Source organism: Cornus florida, unplaced genomic scaffold (assembly GCF_030987335.1).
Source record: "Cornus florida cultivar Cherokee Brave unplaced genomic scaffold, ASM3098733v1 CherokeeBrave_3.0.0_Hap2_Chr11, whole genome shotgun sequence".
Lineage (NCBI taxonomy): Eukaryota > Viridiplantae > Streptophyta > Magnoliopsida > Cornales > Cornaceae > Cornus > Cornus florida.
Window position 1 is genome coordinate 133,186,045 of NW_026775581.1, and position 18,149 is coordinate 133,204,193.

General features: G+C 35.7%; 3 protein-coding genes across 6 annotated transcripts in view; 1 reads left to right on the forward strand and 2 right to left on the reverse strand.

Annotated features, from left to right (window-relative positions):
* Window positions 1-839: 839 nt before the first annotated feature.
* On the reverse strand, window positions 840-2,587 carry LOC132283820 (uncharacterized). Its single transcript, XM_059785845.1, has one exon. The coding sequence runs from the start codon at window positions 2,447-2,449 to the stop codon at window positions 1,010-1,012; it is 1,440 nt and encodes a 479-aa protein (XP_059641828.1). The 5' UTR covers window positions 2,450-2,587; the 3' UTR covers window positions 840-1,009.
* Window positions 2,588-7,786: 5,199 nt separating this feature from the next.
* On the forward strand, window positions 7,787-13,540 carry LOC132287160 (amino acid transporter AVT6A-like). Of its 4 annotated transcripts, XM_059789681.1 has the most exons (7): window positions 7,787-7,978; window positions 8,138-8,190; window positions 8,575-9,077; window positions 9,250-9,402; window positions 10,144-10,347; window positions 11,666-12,131; window positions 13,051-13,540. In XM_059789681.1, exons 3-7 carry the CDS (start codon window positions 8,651-8,653, stop codon window positions 13,190-13,192), a joined length of 1,392 nt encoding a protein of 463 aa, XP_059645664.1. In that variant the 5' UTR covers window positions 7,787-7,978; window positions 8,138-8,190; window positions 8,575-8,650; the 3' UTR covers window positions 13,193-13,540. The 4 variants fall into 4 exon arrangements, with proteins under 4 accessions (XP_059645664.1, XP_059645663.1, XP_059645665.1 ...); XM_059789680.1 differs by lacking the exon at window positions 7,787-7,978 and having other exon boundaries at window positions 8,017-8,190; XM_059789682.1 differs by lacking the exons at window positions 7,787-7,978; window positions 8,138-8,190 and adding an exon at window positions 8,246-8,348.
* Window positions 13,541-14,083: 543 nt separating this feature from the next.
* LOC132287159 (uncharacterized) overlaps window positions 14,084-18,149 on the reverse strand; it is a 35,565-nt gene continuing 31,499 nt past the window's right edge. Inside the window, exon 18 of the mRNA XM_059789679.1 lies at window positions 14,084-17,826. Within this exon, the coding sequence (XP_059645662.1) occupies window positions 14,761-17,826 (3,066 nt within the window). The 3' untranslated portion in view covers window positions 14,084-14,760. The remainder of the gene's footprint in view (window positions 17,827-18,149) is intronic.

An 18,149-nucleotide genomic window follows, 5' to 3' on the forward strand; every position in this document is an offset into this window, starting at 1 on the left:
AAAATTAAGCAAGAAAAGTACTAAAAAAGAGGTTCCTTTGCAATCAAACGAATCACTACAAATTCATTCTTTAACAGATCACCAATATTCCATGGTGACATCAATATTCATCTGGCAAGAGAAACCTCTTGCTGAAAAAAATAATAATAAAAAAGAGAAAAAATAAAACAAAGGCTGCAGAACAAAGGCCTAGGCTTTTGTGCTGGATAATTGGACCTAAATGATCCAATAAAAAAACAACAACAACAACAATAAAAATGCATTCTGTACAACATACAAATCAACCCTCAAATCCTGTGAGCCTACCAATTTTCAGAAGAAAGTATATAAAACTACATTGACTCGTGATTTTTAAATGGAGCTAGACGCAGAATAGAAAATCCAAAAGTTCTACAGTATGTATTGTAGCTTGCAAAAATGACAAAGATTCATATGCTTACAACCTAGCCTATCAAATGCACTTAGCAGACAAGTGATCATTCTATTTCCTTTGTTAATGTCTTTTCTTTACTTCTGCATTCAAATAAGATTACCAAAACCATTTACACCTGAAGTTCTAACCACCATTGTAACAAGAGAGAGATCCCAAAGCCCTGATGAACAATTCAAGTCATGTAAAGGGAAAAAAGAGTCTCACTTTTCAATTCATGACTCACATTTTTACTTGCCATGATTCCAGAAAGAGGCAAAGAACAACACTATATTTACAAGCACTTAGATCTCAAGTATTAACAAGAGTAAAACAAAAATGTTAACATCACAGAGCTCCATAAAGCTTTATAATTTTCACTTTATCTATATACTAATATTTTTGGTGTATAAACACCAGTACAACCAGATAGAAACAAATGGCATATTTTATTGAATAGGGAAAATTAAAGAAAATCACTATACTTAACGTTTCATAGTTCCATCAATACAACAAACAAAATCATCAAAAGACGTCATCAACATCACCAAAAAGACATGAATTCTTCCTACATGTTATTTACATAGATAGAACATAGTATCAAGGTAAGAGTTCAAAATTGAATCTGACCTGCATATCCTGTAACAGGCCAATACTATCCCTTCGGGTTTTCCTCTGCTCATAGTCAGGATCATCCGTGGGCAATTCATACCGACAAACAGGACACGTATTACGAATACTCAGCCATGGGACAATGCAGTCCCCATGGTAATGGTGTTGGCAAGGAAGCCTTGTCACTTTCTCTTCTGCCAAAATTGCATCCTTACAAACCGCACAAACAACATTGTCTTCCTTCAACTCTTCCTTAGTTAACACCACCGCCGGAAGATTTTCCACAACAGACTTGGCAGCCGGAGGACTACCCTTCAAAGCACTTTCATTCTGCAAAAATTGACCGAAGAGCGTATCATATTCAGCTGTGAAGGTATAATCATCATGAACGTCTAAATACGTGACACCACCATCACCATCATGTTCCAATTCAGATATTCTATCTAAATTATTAACCGCCAAAAGAACTTCCCATTCTAAATTCCGCACAGCCTCTTCCCCAATACCGATCTCTTCATCAATTGAAGTTTCAGAGGATACCGATAATCCTTCAATGCGATCAATGACTGCACTCATACCTTCTCTGTCATCAATCCTCCCATCCACTTCCTCCCACTCCAATTCTTCATTCGTGACCCTTTGATCCTCAAATCCAAGGCAATCCCAAAATAGCGGAATATCCGAATCGCCAAGCTGGTCATCATGAACGCCAGAATTGAAATCCACCTCCGAATCCGACTCTGATTCGATTCCAACAACTCGTAGACCGCCCGTGCACGAATGCACACCACGAATAGATGAAGATTCATTCGATTGAGAGGCAAAAGCAAGTGTATCAAATTCGATGCGAGAACCAAACCCTAACCCTAGATCCTCCTCGTAGGTTGAATCATATTCACAATTTTCTCCGAAAACCCTAAAATTAGTATCCAAAAATGAATCCGAAACCGAACCTGAATCATCCGCTACGTGTTCTTCGCGAGATTCGAACAAGTCGGTGACGAAATCCATTTGGTCGTCGCCGTAAAAGCAATTGGGATCGGGAGCTGGATCCGAATAACCAGATTCAAAATCAGAATCAGAATCAGAATCGTAAGAATTGGAATTGTGTGGATGAGAGAAGGAGGGTACGAAGAAAGAGAGACTGGGAGAAGAGAGAGGATCGCAATTGAAGCCGAACGGTTCGTCGTCGTCGTCATCTTCGTTGTTGTTCTGAATGAAATCTAGGGTTTTTATGTGCGACTGTTGTTGTTGATGTTGTTCCGATTCTTGTTGTTGGACAACGATGGGACGATGAAAAACGTGAAGGTTAGAGACCTCCGCCATTTGAGGTTGATGGTTTGAAACTCTGAATGTAACTGAAACCTCATTCGACATTAGTGGGCGTGGTATATGTGTATGTGTGTGTGCCCTAATTTCGTAGGCCATTTTACAACCCTTCTTTTCGAGGAATATAGAGTTGTTCCCGGTTCCTTCGACGCCTTCTTTGGAATGTAACAGAGTTTTCAAGATCCTCTCCAATTGCTTAAGGTGAGTGGATTTTGTTCTGATGGTGGGTTGACCTTTAAAAAAATATTGAGTAAAGTTATTAGTATGTTTCACCAATAAAAAATGACTTGACAAAATAAAATAATATAATATATTTTTTTGCAAGAAAAATCCTTTTACCTATAAGAGGACTTGAACTCAAATAAAATTTTTTGATTGGAAGTGATTACCCTTATAAAAAAAAGGAGCACCATCATTTAATAAAAAAATTATTCTATAATCAGGTTTGTTAGATTTTTCATTGCAACAAACCAAATGACGTCGAATTCAAATAAACCTTAGTATAAATAATTAGTTTAAAATTGATGAATCCACCATTTTTTTCATTATTTACTAATTTCAGAGTACTATTTTATTTATTGACAAAGATAAATTTAAAAAATTACTCTTATCAATACAATAAAAAAAATATTAAGAACCTACCATCATAAAAAGTTATATTCCCAAAACACCAAAGAATTTTGGAATAGAAGGAGTAATGAACAATAAATCACGTGTCGTTTCTGGACCTAGAATTTGGGTCATAGGTAGAGCTGTAACTGAGCCGAGCCCGAGCCCAATTTTCAGGCTCGTTTAGTAAACGAGCCGAGCCCTGAACAACATTGGGCTGGGCTTGTATAGGCTCATGAATAAGGCTCGGGCTCGCTATATATATATATATAATAATAATAATAATAATATATATAGTAAGTGACACATTAAAAACTATGACTTAACAAGTTAGCATAGCTTGAACCCAAGACTTCATTATGAAAGAACGCTCTTACCAGGCTACCACTAATCAACTTTGTGTCTTTAAAGCACAACATTGATTAATATATACTAATATACATATACTAAATAGATTATCAAAGACAATTTTAACAGAATCAATAACTATACTACAATTTTTTTAATCATTATCGGTAGAAATGATAATTATTTTAAATTAATAATTTACATATCAAAAGCTAAACACCACACTAATAATGTCAAAAAAAATAATATTGGAGAATCATTATCATGTTGATCTAAAGCTAAACACCACAATTTTGTTTTTATTAAGTATGAATGGAAATCAGAATTGACTCTATAATCTTCAAAGACTCGTCGATTTAAGTATGAATGAAAAACAAAATTGAGCACAACTTGGATAGATATTTTATAATCTTTAAATTCAAATATTTATCTATATTATGTTATAAAATATTCAAAAATGAATTAAGTATGAATGGAAATCATAATTGACTCTATTATTTTCAAAGACTCGTCGATTTAAGTTTGAATGGAAATCAAAATTGAACACAACTTAGATAGATATTTTGTAATCTTTAAATTCAAATATTTATCAATATTATGTTATAAAATATTCAAATGTGAATTAAGTATGAATGGAAATCATAATTGACTCTATGATCTTCAAAAACTCATCGATTTAAGTATGAATGGAAATCAGAATTGAGCACTAACTTAGTCTACTTATTTAATTTTAATTAGCGCCTATATTAATTAACTGAAATAAACTTTTTTAATAATTCAAGTCAATAGAACTAATCCAAACAGATGACTTCACCATCCAGGAACACGCTCCTTGGTAACTTGGTGTGGTTAAGAAGGGGCTGAAACTCTAATATGATCTTTCGTTTTTTTTTTTTTGTGGAATGCTAATTAATTTTGAGAAATAATTTAAAAAAAAAAAAAAAAAATTAACGAGCCGAGCCCGAACTTTTAAAATTAAGACGAGCCCGAGCCCGAGCACAATTTTCTGAGCTCGTCACGAGCTGAGCCCGAGCCCGAGCAGACCCAGTAAACAAACGAGCCAAGCCTGAGCAGACCCAAGCTCGGCTCGGCTCGGTTTATTTGCAGCCCTAGTCATAGGCGGCCCAGTTTTGGCCGCTAGGCCTGATTTATTTTAGCTTCATGGCCCTCCTTTGGTCCAAGCCCATAAATTTGTAACAAACACTTTATCGTTGCCCCCACCGAACTTTTAACAATTTTTTTTTTGGTTCTCCCGAGCAAATTAGGGGAAAAGCCAAAAGGGTACTCAAACACGCGTACACTTATTAAAAACAATTGAGCGTTCTACCAATTAGGTCACCCGAGTAATGTCCACCAAACTTTAACTTAATATCTCTCATGTTCTAGAAAGAAAATTTGATTTTTTGGGATTACCTAGTGGCCTAGTTGGTAGAGTACCTAGCTACCCGAACAAGTGTGCCCGTGCTCGAATTCCCCTAATTTGTCAGGATATATTTAAAAAAAAAAAAAATTAATGGAATTAAAACAAAACAAACAAAAAAATTGGAAAAAAAAAAAGAAGAAGAAGAAGAAGAAAAAGTTAAGTGCTTCTCCAAATTTTAAGTTGTTGTGGAAACATTCAATAGCCATGTTACTGATTCTTTTTCTAAAAAAAAGTTAAATAATTAAATATGAATATAACAATTGCAGCATACTTAAATTATTCTTCTAACTTCCTTGTACTTTATTTATTTATGAGAAGACTATAAATAAATACCATTTAAAAAAAAAAAAAAAAAAAAAAAAAAGACGAAGAAGAAGAAGAAGAAGAAGAAGAAGAGAAAGTCTTTAATACCACATTTCAAATACTTTCAACAATTATTACTATTTTAGTTTAAAAAATCTATTAACATCATCATATACGCACTGAAAGATAATAATCTGAAACAAGACATTTTTAAAAGTTAGTTTTCAGAGAATAAATCTTTTTTAACTAATTTTTTTATTATTGTAGTTTTTTTAGGTTTTAAATAACACAAAACCATTGCCAAAATTATCAAAACTTCCTATGGGACAAAATTATCAAAATTATTGTGTTTTCAAGGAACGCAATCCAGCTAATGGGACAAATAGTGGGCCTATCTACAACTTCCTATGGGCTATTGTGCCGGCCCTTTTAAGACTTAGCCAATCCTCACAACCCACAATCCCGCTAATTGACAAATAACATGTGACAAGATTCAACCTATAGAAATCAACTTGATACCAACACTTTTGTAATTTAGCTTTGCCTCCAAGATTAAATACAAGTCTTAATCATTCCCATCTGTCCAAACATAGGCCACATTATTGACACAAGTGTTCTTCACCAATAAATCAAATTGCTTCCTCATCCATGATACACCACTAACCTTACATTTTACATTTTAAGTAAAATTATTGTTGAGAGCGACATATGTGAAAGATTTAAGAATTATAATTATTTATAAAAATTAACAATTTATTATGAATTATGATATTTGAATGGAGTAAATTGACCAAAATGACTAGAGTATTCTCATGCTGGATACAATGCTGGGTAATTCTAGTGTGTCCCAGAATTGCAGTCAACGTATGTTTATTAATTTGTCAGCGACTTTGACTGGGTCAATTCTGATAGAATAATATAGCTCTATATATTTATACTATTCTGAATTGTGGTGTTAATTAGTGCCGAGTAATAGTGACTGCAATTAGTGCAAACAGTTATTAATGATGACGCTTCTAAGCTGGCTTCAAAGCATTAGATTATTGCCTGTAATTAATGTGTTTATTTGTAATTAAGAAACAAATGATGGGAGGCTACTTTATACATAAAAGTGAACGCATTATTTATAGTTTGTCTTGACATTAATAATTCATCCTTGCAAGTTGGATGTGTACCATCTCTATTACACAATTATTTTTCTTCAATGTAAAGTTGGAACAAATTCACTTTTATTTTTAAGAAGGATTTGAACACATGACTCTGTACTTTAGAACGTGATAAATATATACTTCTTGTTTAAATTATGATACAAAATTTGATAATTGAACAATTTAACTAGTTTGGCGCAAGCGGGGTTGATATCATTCTATACTTTAAAACATGAGAAATATGATAAAATATATAATTTTTATTGCTTGTTTGAGACATGATACAAAATTCGACAAGTGAATAACTTTGATTAGTTTGATGTCCATTATCGCAACTCAACAATTATGGCATAATTCGGGATTGAATACATGACGTTAATTTCGAAATATGAGAAATATGATAAAGTATATAATTGTTTTAATACATGACGTCAATTCCGAATTATGCTATAATTATTGAGATGCGATAATGAACAGTGAAACAAAAGTGTGAGCACACCATAATAGTTTATATTCACGTCTTTCAATCGATTGTCATAACTTTATAATTTTAAAATTTTTAACTAGCTACATCACTGATCATTATGACTTATGTTCACGCTCACATCAAAACAATTAATGTCAGATTCTAGATGATTTTCTCTCTGTTTTCAATCTATATGATACTCCCTTCTTTTTTTATTTCTAACTACAGAAAAAAGATTTTTTTTTTTAAAAAATATTTCTTCATCCCGAAAAAACCATAGATATAACAGATAAAAAGAAGATGTTTCTTAATTAGTCATCTATGTAATAAATAAAGAAGTGAGACCCTTCACTTAATTATATTATGTATAAATAATTCATAAAAAATATTCTATTATGTGATTCAATACAATAAATAAATACAAGTCCCACTACTCATCAATTATTGACGTTGAAATCATATCAAAAAATTGTCAATATATTCCATTTGTAAGCAGTTATCATCACATAAATACAGATATATTATAAATAATAATATTCCCAAAGCACAAATAAAGAAATTAAATAATTTCAAATCTAGGTTTAAAGGCATAATATTTCTAAAACATAAAAAAAATTAATTTAAAATGTAGGCTTAAGAAGCGTAGTCGTTTCTTAGAATAGTGAAATGTCTTTTAGATGCAATCACAATTTCAATTGACGGCATTATTTTCGAAATTCGACAATATGTATGATTTAAAGGATTAGGACAAGATTCAATATTCAATAATTAAATCAAGATGTGATATTACAATATATAACAAGATACTTTTAAATTAATACGTAGTATTTTACGAATCATTCAAAACACATTTCGAGTCAAACAGAAACACTACGACACAATTAATTTGAATTAACGTAATTGCAAATAGGGTTAAGGGTTAAAAAAAAAAAAAAATCCTATAATATTAAGCCGTACCATTCTCTATTTGTTGTCACCGATGTTGCACTGTCGCAACAAATACGACTATAATTTTTCCTAATCCAATTAACGGTAACTATCGTTTCAACCAATTATCAAAACTCTAGCAGTTTAAACCGTATATGTATTTTTTCGCGTCTCTCTCTTTTCAATGTGTTCACGGAACCTCTGGTGGGAGAAGGTATAACCTAAATTTCATTTCTGGCAGCTTGAAAGGAAAAATCCATTGACAACGACTTCAATGGATGTCCTTCGTCTGTAATTAAAGTAGTAAGTCCTAAAATCATCATCGATTTGACCACGACAAGAACTACAATAATAATCGCTCCACGTGATGTTCGTGTCTCAGTCAAATCGTATATTACAAAACTGTAAGTATAATACGTACTCAAACACTACTTGAAGTTTTCTCTTTCTCGATATTATATATATATATTTAGGGAAATCTCCATAACTGAAATAATCTTTATGTTTTTATGATTTTTGGTTTATGATTCTTATTATGGTTCTGATTGAAATATTTTTTTCAGTCTATTATATCCATTGACTTCAAAGCCTCGATTGCGATCGTTTCACATTTCAGGTAGATCTGTCTATTTTCGTAGCTTTTACAAATTGGGTTTCCAGATTTTAGTTGTTTTGTGTTTTGCACGCCTTCTAATTTCATTCTTGAAAGCCTTGTTATTATCATAATATTTGTCGTTTATTGGTTATCTTGAAAGGATTCAATTGATTCGGAAGGTGTTTACTATCTGCATTTCCCAAAAATTTATTTACTTGAAATTTTAGGAAGTTTGAAATTTAGTCCAAAACTGTTTGCAGTTCAAATTGTTCGAAAATTTCAGGAAGTTTGAAATTTAGTCCAAAACTGTGCATCTGCAGGTTTCTAGGGTTTTTTTTTTTTTTTTTTTTGTGTGTGTGTGTTTTGAAGCTGATTCATAAGCATTTTTCTTTCCCTGTCATACAGATCTTGAATTAAATCTTCGAAGATTTAGCTGTTTCTCAGAAAACCCATAATCTTTACTTGAAGAGTTAAGTAGAAGATGACGATCGGAAGCCTTAAGCCAGCGAAAGAGAGGAACTCGCGCAAAAGCAAACAAGTTGTTGATGAGATAGTACCCCTCTTGCCCACCAAGCAAGAAGAAGATGTTGGGTTTGATGAGTTCAATGGGGCTTCCTTCACTGGGGCAGTGTTTAATTTGTCGACCACAATTGTTGGTGCCGGAATCATGGCCTTGCCCGCAACCATGAAAGTCTTGGGTCTTGTTCTTGGTATTGCCATGATCATCTTTATGGCATTCTTGACAGAGGCTTCAATTGATCTGTTACTTAGGTCCAGTAGAGCAGGGAAATCAGTTTCTTATGGAGGTGTTATGGGGGATGCCTTTGGAAAGTATGGCAGGATTTTGCTGCAGATATGTGTTTTAATCAACAACATTGGTGTGCTCATAGTATATATGATTATTATAGGTATGAAACATCCATTAGATAGATTTATTTTCATGTGAATTGTGATTTTTTTTTTTTTCTTTCTGAAGGACACTGTCAACTTATTAAATTTAGAAAAAATCTACTAATTTTATATATTTACAGCACTACATAGTTTTTATTAAAAAAATAATAATTCATGATTATTTTGAAGGTGATGTGCTTTCTGGAACAACTTCTAGTGGAATTCACCATGCTGGTGTCCTGGAAGGGTGGTTTGGAGAGTGCTGGTGGAATGGACGTACCTTTGTTCTTCTTGTTACAACTCTTGCTGTATTCACTCCATTGGCATCCTTAAAGCGTATCGGTCAGTCTTGCTTTGATTTGCCAATGATTAGCAAACTTGTACTAGTTAAAATAGCTTCTTCATTAGCTGCTTTCTTGTTCATCTGCGTATTTATTTTAATTCTAATTAACTACCAAATACTAAACATTAGTAAAATAGCTTCTAAATTAGCTGCTTTCTTATTCATTTGCATAATTATTTTAATTCTAACTAACTACCAAACGCTAAACATTAGTAGGTTTAAGTAACATCAGATGCTCAGTTATGATTCCATATGTTTCAATATCTTGGTTGTTAAAGTTTCTTGGAAATATATAATTCTAGCCTGATAGTTTTTTATTTTATTTTATTTTTGTAAGCAACTACTTGGCTACCTCTGACTTCTATTTGATGTCTGAAGCTGGATTTTTGAGTAACATAAGTAATCATGGGAGTTTATTATTTTTTATCTAGTTTCAATGACCTCAGCAGGTTAAAATATTTAAAAATTATTTCTTTTCTCATTTTAATGATTGAAGTTATATTCATGAGCTCTGTTTGATAATTAGTTAACCCGACATTGAGCAGAAAGAGAAAACTTTCATTTTCTATACAATTAAATTTTTTTTTTTTAGGGTTTGCTTGTCAACTGTCAATGAAGCATTTCCAAATTAGGTTGTTTAATTCCTAACTGTTATAATAGACTAATTTCATTGCACGGCTACCTTTGCTTGACTCTATGACGTGGTGATCATTCATATATGCCTTCTGTTTTGGGTGCAGATTCATTGAGATTCACATCTGCCTTATCAGTTGCGCTGGCTGTTGTGTTCCTTGTTATCACAGTGGGAATCACATTTATTAAGTTGATAAATGGAAGCATCTTGATGCCCAGATTGCTTCCTGATGTCAGTGATTTAGCATCTTTCTGGAAACTCTTTACTGTAGTCCCTGTTCTTGTCACCGCGTACATCTGCCACTACAATGGTATACAAGACGATTATTTATTTATATGATTGTTTATGTGCAAGTATCTTGTTTTTAACTGGCTGATTTTGGGACGATGAAATTGACAGAAAATAGTATGACTTATTCAATACCCAAAGAGTGAGGTTGTAGAGACCTACTTACCAATTAGGTTAAATTCCAGTAACCTGAATTTGATTCTGTTATATATGGTTGGGCTTGTGCATGTGATCTGATCCACATGAAATTTAAATATCTTTGTTTCTTGGACTTCCAATTGATGCTTTTCAGATCGAAGTTTGTTTTAGATTGACCAAATTAATGAATTTATGCTTATGCAGTATGCGATGCAACTGATTGTTTAATCAACTTAAACTAATCCTATCAGGCTGAAATAAAGGTTGTCACCAAACTTTTTGATTGACTTCACAGTAAAATAAGTTGAACGAATGTTGTGAGTTTACTCAGGGTTGGCAATAATAAAATTAAAAAGAATGGATTCATAGTTTTCTGACAGTTGAGATTATAAATTTTGTTTTTTAAATGCCTGGTTTGGTGGCACAAATCAACTAAAGCATTTTGACCTCAATCCTAAGTAATGTAGATTCATCTTTTAGTTGAAGTGCTAAAAATACCATAATCCTGACCTTTTAGGGAACATCAAAATCTTGTTGTTCACTCAATACAATTAGCTTGAGGCCTTGAAGACACTACAGAAATAAAGGCTGTTTTGCGAGCATCACTTGCTCTCTGCTCGTCTATATAAGTTTTTTTTAAATTGAAAATGCTAAGGCTTGGTTTGGTTAAATAGAAAGTAGAAAGTGAGGGAAATGGAAAACTTCTTCAAAATTTAAGGACATTGGATAGCAAGGAAAAGGAAAATATTGAGAGAGTAACTTTACTTAAGTTTCCCAAAAGGTTCGCTATTTTGAAAAAACACAGGAAAAATTTACTTTCTTGGGGAAGTTATGAAAAATGTTTGAACTTACAATTATGCCCTTTCTTTTTTATCTCTCTAGGTTTATGCATAATATTTTACAAGAATGGTAAAATTACTTGATATAAAAAAATATTGAATTACTCATTTTTTAAAAAGTCTAAAAAATATTGAATTGAGACAATCCATTTAGATTTGTTATTCTATTTTATATAAATGAGGACAAGGAATTTTTCGACACTTTCTTACTAAATTTTTACAAAAATGTTTGAACTTACAATTATGTTCCTTTCTGTACTTCACTTTCTATTATTTTCACTTTCTAGTATTTTTTTCCTTTTAACCAAATGTGGCTTAAAATATCAGGAGCCTGACCTGTCTGGGAACATGAAAATTTTGCAGTTCATACAATAGACAATGAACTTGAAGACACTATGCAAATAAAGGCTGTTGTTCAAACTTCACTTGCTCTCTGCTCATCTGTATATGTTTTGACAAGCCTTTTTGGGTTCCTTCTATTTGGTGATGCAACTCTTGATGACGTTCTTGCAAACTTTGACACTGACCTTAGCATTCCATTTGGCTCCCTGCTTAATGATGTTGTTCGCGTGAGCTATGCTGCCCACCTCATGCTTGTCTTTCCTATTGTTTTCTATCCATTGCGGCTGAACATGGATGGCCTCCTCTTTCCGACTTCAAGGCCTTTGGCTTTGGACAACTTGAGGTTTGCATTGCTTAGCGTTGGGCTCATTACTCTCATCTTTTTGGGTGCAAATTTCATACCCAGTATCTGGGATGCCTTCCAATTTACTGGAGCAACTGCTGCAGTTTGCCTTGGATTCATCTTTCCTGCTGCAATTACTCTCAAGTAAGTTGTTTTCTGGAGTAGCAGGAAGTTTAGTTATCATTACGTTTTCAAGTAGGAAATTCAGAGCGTGTCATTTGCAAAAAAAAAAAAAAATAGTGATTTAGGCTCGGTTTTCATGGTTAGAAATGATAATGGCTCTCTAAACAGTAAGAGAAAATTTATCTTTTTTGATCCAGTACTGGGCTAACAACAGGGGCAATAATAAAATTAATGTCCAGAAATGATATATTGGCAGGTGATATCCTGTTATTTTCCTTTCAGGGAATATATGCAAAATGCCTTTATTTAGTTGCCTTCTTTTCATGTAAAAAGAAATATTTTTTTCTAGAGATTCTCTGCCTTTGTTGTTTAGAGCAAATGAACAGCTGGATTTCTTTTCTGAATGTAATGAATAGAGGTACTATGGAGAAGAGAACGGCTTCTACAACTGCTGTTTCATGAGCAAGTTACACAGACTCACAGAGGCTTTCTTTCTTTTCTTTCATTTTATTTTTCTGTTTTTTAGGTTCTCTCTTCAAAATACAAAAATAAGAAAAGGACTTGCCATTCAACACGTTGCAATTTCAGGGAGGAAATATTAATATTGGAATTATAATCATGTATAAGAATTTTTAAGGTTTTGTCACCTTCTTGGAAAAGGATTATAGATTTTTTTCAATTTTTTTTTTTTTTTTTTTTCCTTGTGTTGTTGGGGCTGAGGGTGGAGTGGGGGGCAATAGCAGGAAGGGTTGTAAAAGATGTGAGAAATATGGTTTCTTCGTGTTGGAGAAAAACTTTGTGAACAATTGCTGTGCTAATATTGATAAATGTACTTTGACTGTATTGACAGTCATTGGAAAATTATAGCTATTGTTGTATCCAGAATTTGTTTTATTACTTATAGTAATATATGCTAAATTGATTTCCTGTGGTGTTTCAGGAATCGTCATGGGGTAGCAACAAAGAAAGACAAGATGTTATGTGTTTTCATGATTGTCCTTGCGGTTGTCTCAAACCTGGTAGCCATATATAGTGATGCTTATGCCTTGTTCAAGAAGAATGATGCATCACCACTTGAATGATCTCTCCTGTTACTGTTACAAACCAATGGACCAGGAGTTTAGCCACATTTACTGCTGTTAAGACACCGAAAATACAGAATGATCGGGAATGAATTACAAAATCAGGGTTTCCACAAGGACCAGGACTGATGAGCACAATTTCTGTGAGGCAAACTCTGCTAATACATGATATGAAGTTGCATAGGTAGAATTGTATTAAGGCTGTGTGTCCATTCTGGATTATGTACTCTCTCCCCTGTGCATATTGTATTACCCATTGTGGTTAATATTGGATGTTGTTGTGTGGACTGTGGATTGAAATTACAGAAATACTAGTGCATATCTTGAAACTGTCATGTTTTTCTCCTACTCTTTAGTAACGGTCTTTGTTGATGTGAGGTTTCATGAAAATATCACGTGCAAAATTTCCCGACGAGCTCGTGTAAGTTGGAAGTATAGTAGTCTTCACCATTTTTTAGCAGTAGAACGTCATTTCCTTCTACTGTAATTAATTCTTTAGCACGGATATCTTTCAACTGCAAAATTTCCCAATGAGCTCATGTAAGTTGGAAATTGGGTGATCTTGACCAATTTTTAACAATGGAACGTCATTTTCCTTCATTTCCTTCCACTGTTATTAATTCTTTAGCACGGGTATCTTTCTTTGACAGGTCGATCAGAACAGTTTATACACCATTCTGTAAAGGGGACGAAGATACATGCTTCTTCATTTGCATGTTTTACACGGTTACTTGTAGTACACTTGCCGGTGGGATCTGCAGCAGGTACAGGAAACAAACTACACCACCCCCACTCCAAAGGGATTGTTTTTATCCTTCAGCTGTTCTGCTTGGAGAGAAGTTGTAGAAGGTTGGAGTTAGGTTTTCATTTGTGTTTTTTCTTATCTTTGAATTCTTTTTTTTTTTACGTATTTTCTAATAATGCTCAATGAAAAATTAAATTTGATGAGACCCTGCGAGGCGCGAACCTTTTCTATTTGCCATCTTATAATATCATGTCATATGCTGATGTGAGTTCCCACAAAATCATCAGATGAGCATAGATGTAACGAATTTTGTAATTAATAATAACCCATGAATGAATTACAGTAAAACCCGTGCAAGTGAGTTTTGTAGTTAAGTTGGATTCTCAGTCCCATTGTTGCTATCTGGAGCTATCCTTATGGCGAGCATTTTACAAATTATAATAAAATTATTTGCAGATTAAAGGGACATTGTTCCAGATGACAAGTGAATGTGATCCTTTTTTTTCTTTTTCTTTTTTTTTTTTTTGCAGCTTACAACAATACTAGAAATTGCTTATATAACGAAGCGATTAATTAACTAGAAAGCATAAACACTACTAGAAATTGCACATATAACGAAGCGATTAATTAACTAGAAAGCATACACACTACAGTATATTGACTTTCCATGGGTAGGATGCATTCCAAAGACTAACTACAAAGCAGCGTATTATACAAATTAACAAAATACTGCTATTCTAAGATGCCTATTTGCAAAACCAGCTTCTCAGACTTCTGTCATTCCATCTACCAACATATGTGCAAGACAATCTAGAAGGATATGTTATGTGTTTCCAATACTGGTCACAAAAGGCACCAGCCTTCTGTAATCTCTCCTCCTCCCAAGTGCACAGTTATCGAGCACACGACCAAGTATCAGACGGGTATTCTGTAAAGCCAATTCTCTAGGTGACATTCCCGAATCAGTTGTGCTGCCTTGTGCAGTCGGTGTGGAACCTGCCCCAAACCCTGATCCCATTGCATACTGTAAAGGACCACTTCGAGCCTTGAATGAAGTCTGAGGAGCAAGCATCTTGTCATCTGCCCCACCAAGTCCGTTCTCAAATGCCCCAGGATCATGTGGCTGGGACCCTGTCAAGGAGCTACAGCTCTGTAAAAGGGCTTCCAATACGCTAAGTGCCTCCCAACACAAAGTGCTCTCCACCAACTGTGACACAATTGCGTACATATGGGGACTCTGAGCAGCATCCATAGGAGTATGCTGGAGCAATGCCTTAAGCATGAGAAGTATCACGCGTTGATATTCAGATGGTCCTTTCTCAAGAAACCGTAGCAGGTGTCCAAAAGCAAGAGCTGAGTGCTTTGGGAACCACTCGTTGGATAATAGTGGGGAGACGCAAGCCAGTAGGTTGCCTACACTCTTTATCTCACCACAGGAGTAAGCCACAAATACAGTCGCTAGTTCATCTAACGATTTTGCACGGCACCAAATTGCGAGGTTGGCCGCAACAGAGCAAGCCTTTTGATACTGCTGTTGGAGTGGTGAAGCCCCACCAACTGATTCTTGGCTAAGCTGTAAGCAGAGCCAGGGAAGTAAGCCTGTGATGTGCATCAACAGACGTGTTTCCGCATCCCCAAAGATTGAATCACAAGAGTGCACTGTGATCTGTGAGAGAACCTCAATAGAGACACCGTGACTAGCAATTGACATCAGCCCTTTAAGGACAAGAGGCTGCACTCCTTCAAAAGCAGGAACTTTCCCACTGGATGGTGATGGCTCGCACATCCTTGATTCCATGCGTTGAAACTCAGCACTGTCACAGACACTCGTGTCAAGCTCATCCCGGGGCATGCTTGAGAGGAGCACGTTCTCTGTTGTTCTGTCCAGGAATGATAAACGGTCAATCACGCGAGAAAAGAGCTCAAGCACCTGACAATAAACATGAACGAAGTCTGTGTGCATCATGGCTACGCATCCCCAGAAAAGCTGGGGATAAAGAATCACCTTTTCTGGCTCCATATTCTCTACCATCACTTGCAATGTCAACAGAATTTCCATAATAAAACCTAAAACTGCAGGTACTGGATTTCCAAGGCATCTGTGGAGGCATCGGAGGAGTGATACACATGCATCACTCGTTACATGGGGCCGCAATGCACGATAAATCTGGTGCGAGCGGCAGGCAAGGTGTCTCGATGTGCACTCCATAGCCCATTTGAGTGCCTCAGCACCCCAAGTTTCCCGGAGATCTCCTTGGAAAAATATCGCATCCACCATACTCTGAACAAGGGCAGATAAAAGTGCTGCACTTGGCAGCTCAGTTCTAACAACTGTGGGGTCTTCATTCTCCCACATCATGCTCCCTCGCTTTGATTGGACATAGTTGATAAGGCTCACAACCTGCTGTTTGTTCTCCCCGTCACTGTTTTCCACCTCATACAACTCCAAGTGACGACCTGCAAGTGAATATAACAGATTAACAAGCAGGTGCTGGCAATGCTCCAGCACGATATCTTCCGAACTGTCCATTGAGACAAATGTGACATGAAAAAGTAAAGGTAAATGCTCCCGAAAATCCTCATCATTTTCATATGCAATTTCTGCAAGTAGAATTAATGCTATGTCTGCATGAGTGAGTGAGTGTTGCTGATGCCCTTGTAGGGCTGATTGAAGTTCTTTAGCACTAACACCATGCATTCCAACCCCAGAATGCAAACCATCTTCCCCTGAGTTTGGAGTGTCAATGAGGTAATCCCCACTGTCTCGAGAGACATGGCGACTACGCAAGCTCCCTGTTGAACTGCGGACACCCATTAATGGCCCAGACATGTTTACCATAGCTGGAAGGAGCTGGCCCGACCGGCCAGCAGCTACAGGAACAATGTTCAACTCAGGAGGCATTGGGCTCAATGGCCCTGAGGCACTTCGGCCGCCAACAGCCGCTGTTCTCCAGCTCAAGCTCCCACTGCTGTTCCTGAGCGGACCATCAAGGGAACCTCGTACAAGTAGCGGCGACATGTGAGGCTGGCTGTCAACAACAGAAGCAATTTGGGCCGCATTAGGGCCCTGAGAGAATTCCAAAATATTTCCACCTGCATCACCCTTATTTGAACTTGGCCTCAATGGTTCCACACTATCCTCAAGCATCCTCTGAGCCAATTGGTAAACCAGGTGATCAATTGTACGTTGCGGACAAATCCTAGCTAAATATAAACTTACCCTTTTTGCAACTGAAAAGTATGTAGCAAAAGCACCACTTATTTCTGCAGATGCATTTGAATCACAATCTTCAATCCCTTTTGTGATCAAGAAATCCAAAACGGGACTAATATTCCTAGGTTTGCTAGCGATTGTGCTCCAAAGCTTCTCAATTTCATCAGGGAACTGGTCACCATGTCGCCATGTCACATAGTAAAGGCTTTTCAATAATCTCTCACTCCAACCTGAATCCTTGAGTTTCCAGAAATTAAGATTCTCAATCCATGGAGCCATGCATGTTAGAACCTGATGCTGAGCAATTATATCAACAGCATCAAGTTGCCTCTGCATGATCTCTTCACAAAGGAGCTGGCTCAGCTCAGGATGATCTTTGGCAAGTTTGGATGAGAGCTTGTACTGGAACTGTTGGTAGGAATCAGGGAGGTTGCCAACAACAGCAGCTCGATAACTTCCTGAACCCTCAATGCCATCCTCAGCCCATTCACGGACAGAGAGAGTCTCAAGCATCTGAAGAGCATCATCACGGATTTGTCTCGATGGGTCCACCACCTTGTACAGGATTAGACTCAACAATCTCTGAATTTCACATTTCGGAATCTCTTGGCGCATGTAGACTTCAGCTAGTACACTAAAGTAGCCATCGGCGATAGCAGCATCAGAGTAGTAGCACTGAACAAAAATATGAAGTTGATTAGTCCTATGAATCTATTATAAAACGAATGATACAAAATATTAGTGAGCAAAGTATTGGCAACCATGCTGGTTCCTCGCATCTCAATGCATCTACTTGGTGGTGGTGTTCACAGGGCCAACTCAAGAGTTCAAGTGTGTAATTAAACAAAAAATGAAACATTAAAGGACAACTAAATTCTTTTTGCGTTTCTGGTACAAGTGATGGACTTGTGAACCTAAGAGTTGTGAGCTTACACCCTTCTCACTACCACTCTTAATTGGGTTAGTAAAATATTGTTGTCAGTTCCAGTTGGGATATG

What these genes read in the sequence shown, in the direction of transcription:
- LOC132283820 (XM_059785845.1), bottom strand. Translation starts at nt 2,449, where the DNA reads ATGGCCTACGAAATTAGGGCACACACACATACACATATACCACGCCCA.
- LOC132287160 (XM_059789681.1), top strand. Translation starts at nt 8,651, where the DNA reads ATGACGATCGGAAGCCTTAAGCCAGCGAAAGAGAGGAACTCGCGCAAA. An exon ending in GTACATCTGCCACTACAATG is followed by an intron (nt 10,348 to 11,665) that starts GTATACAAGACG and finishes AAAATTTTGCAG; the next exon opens with TTCATACAATAGACAATGAA. An exon ending in CCTGCTGCAATTACTCTCAA is followed by an intron (nt 12,132 to 13,050) that starts GTAAGTTGTTTT and finishes GTGGTGTTTCAG; the next exon opens with GAATCGTCATGGGGTAGCAA.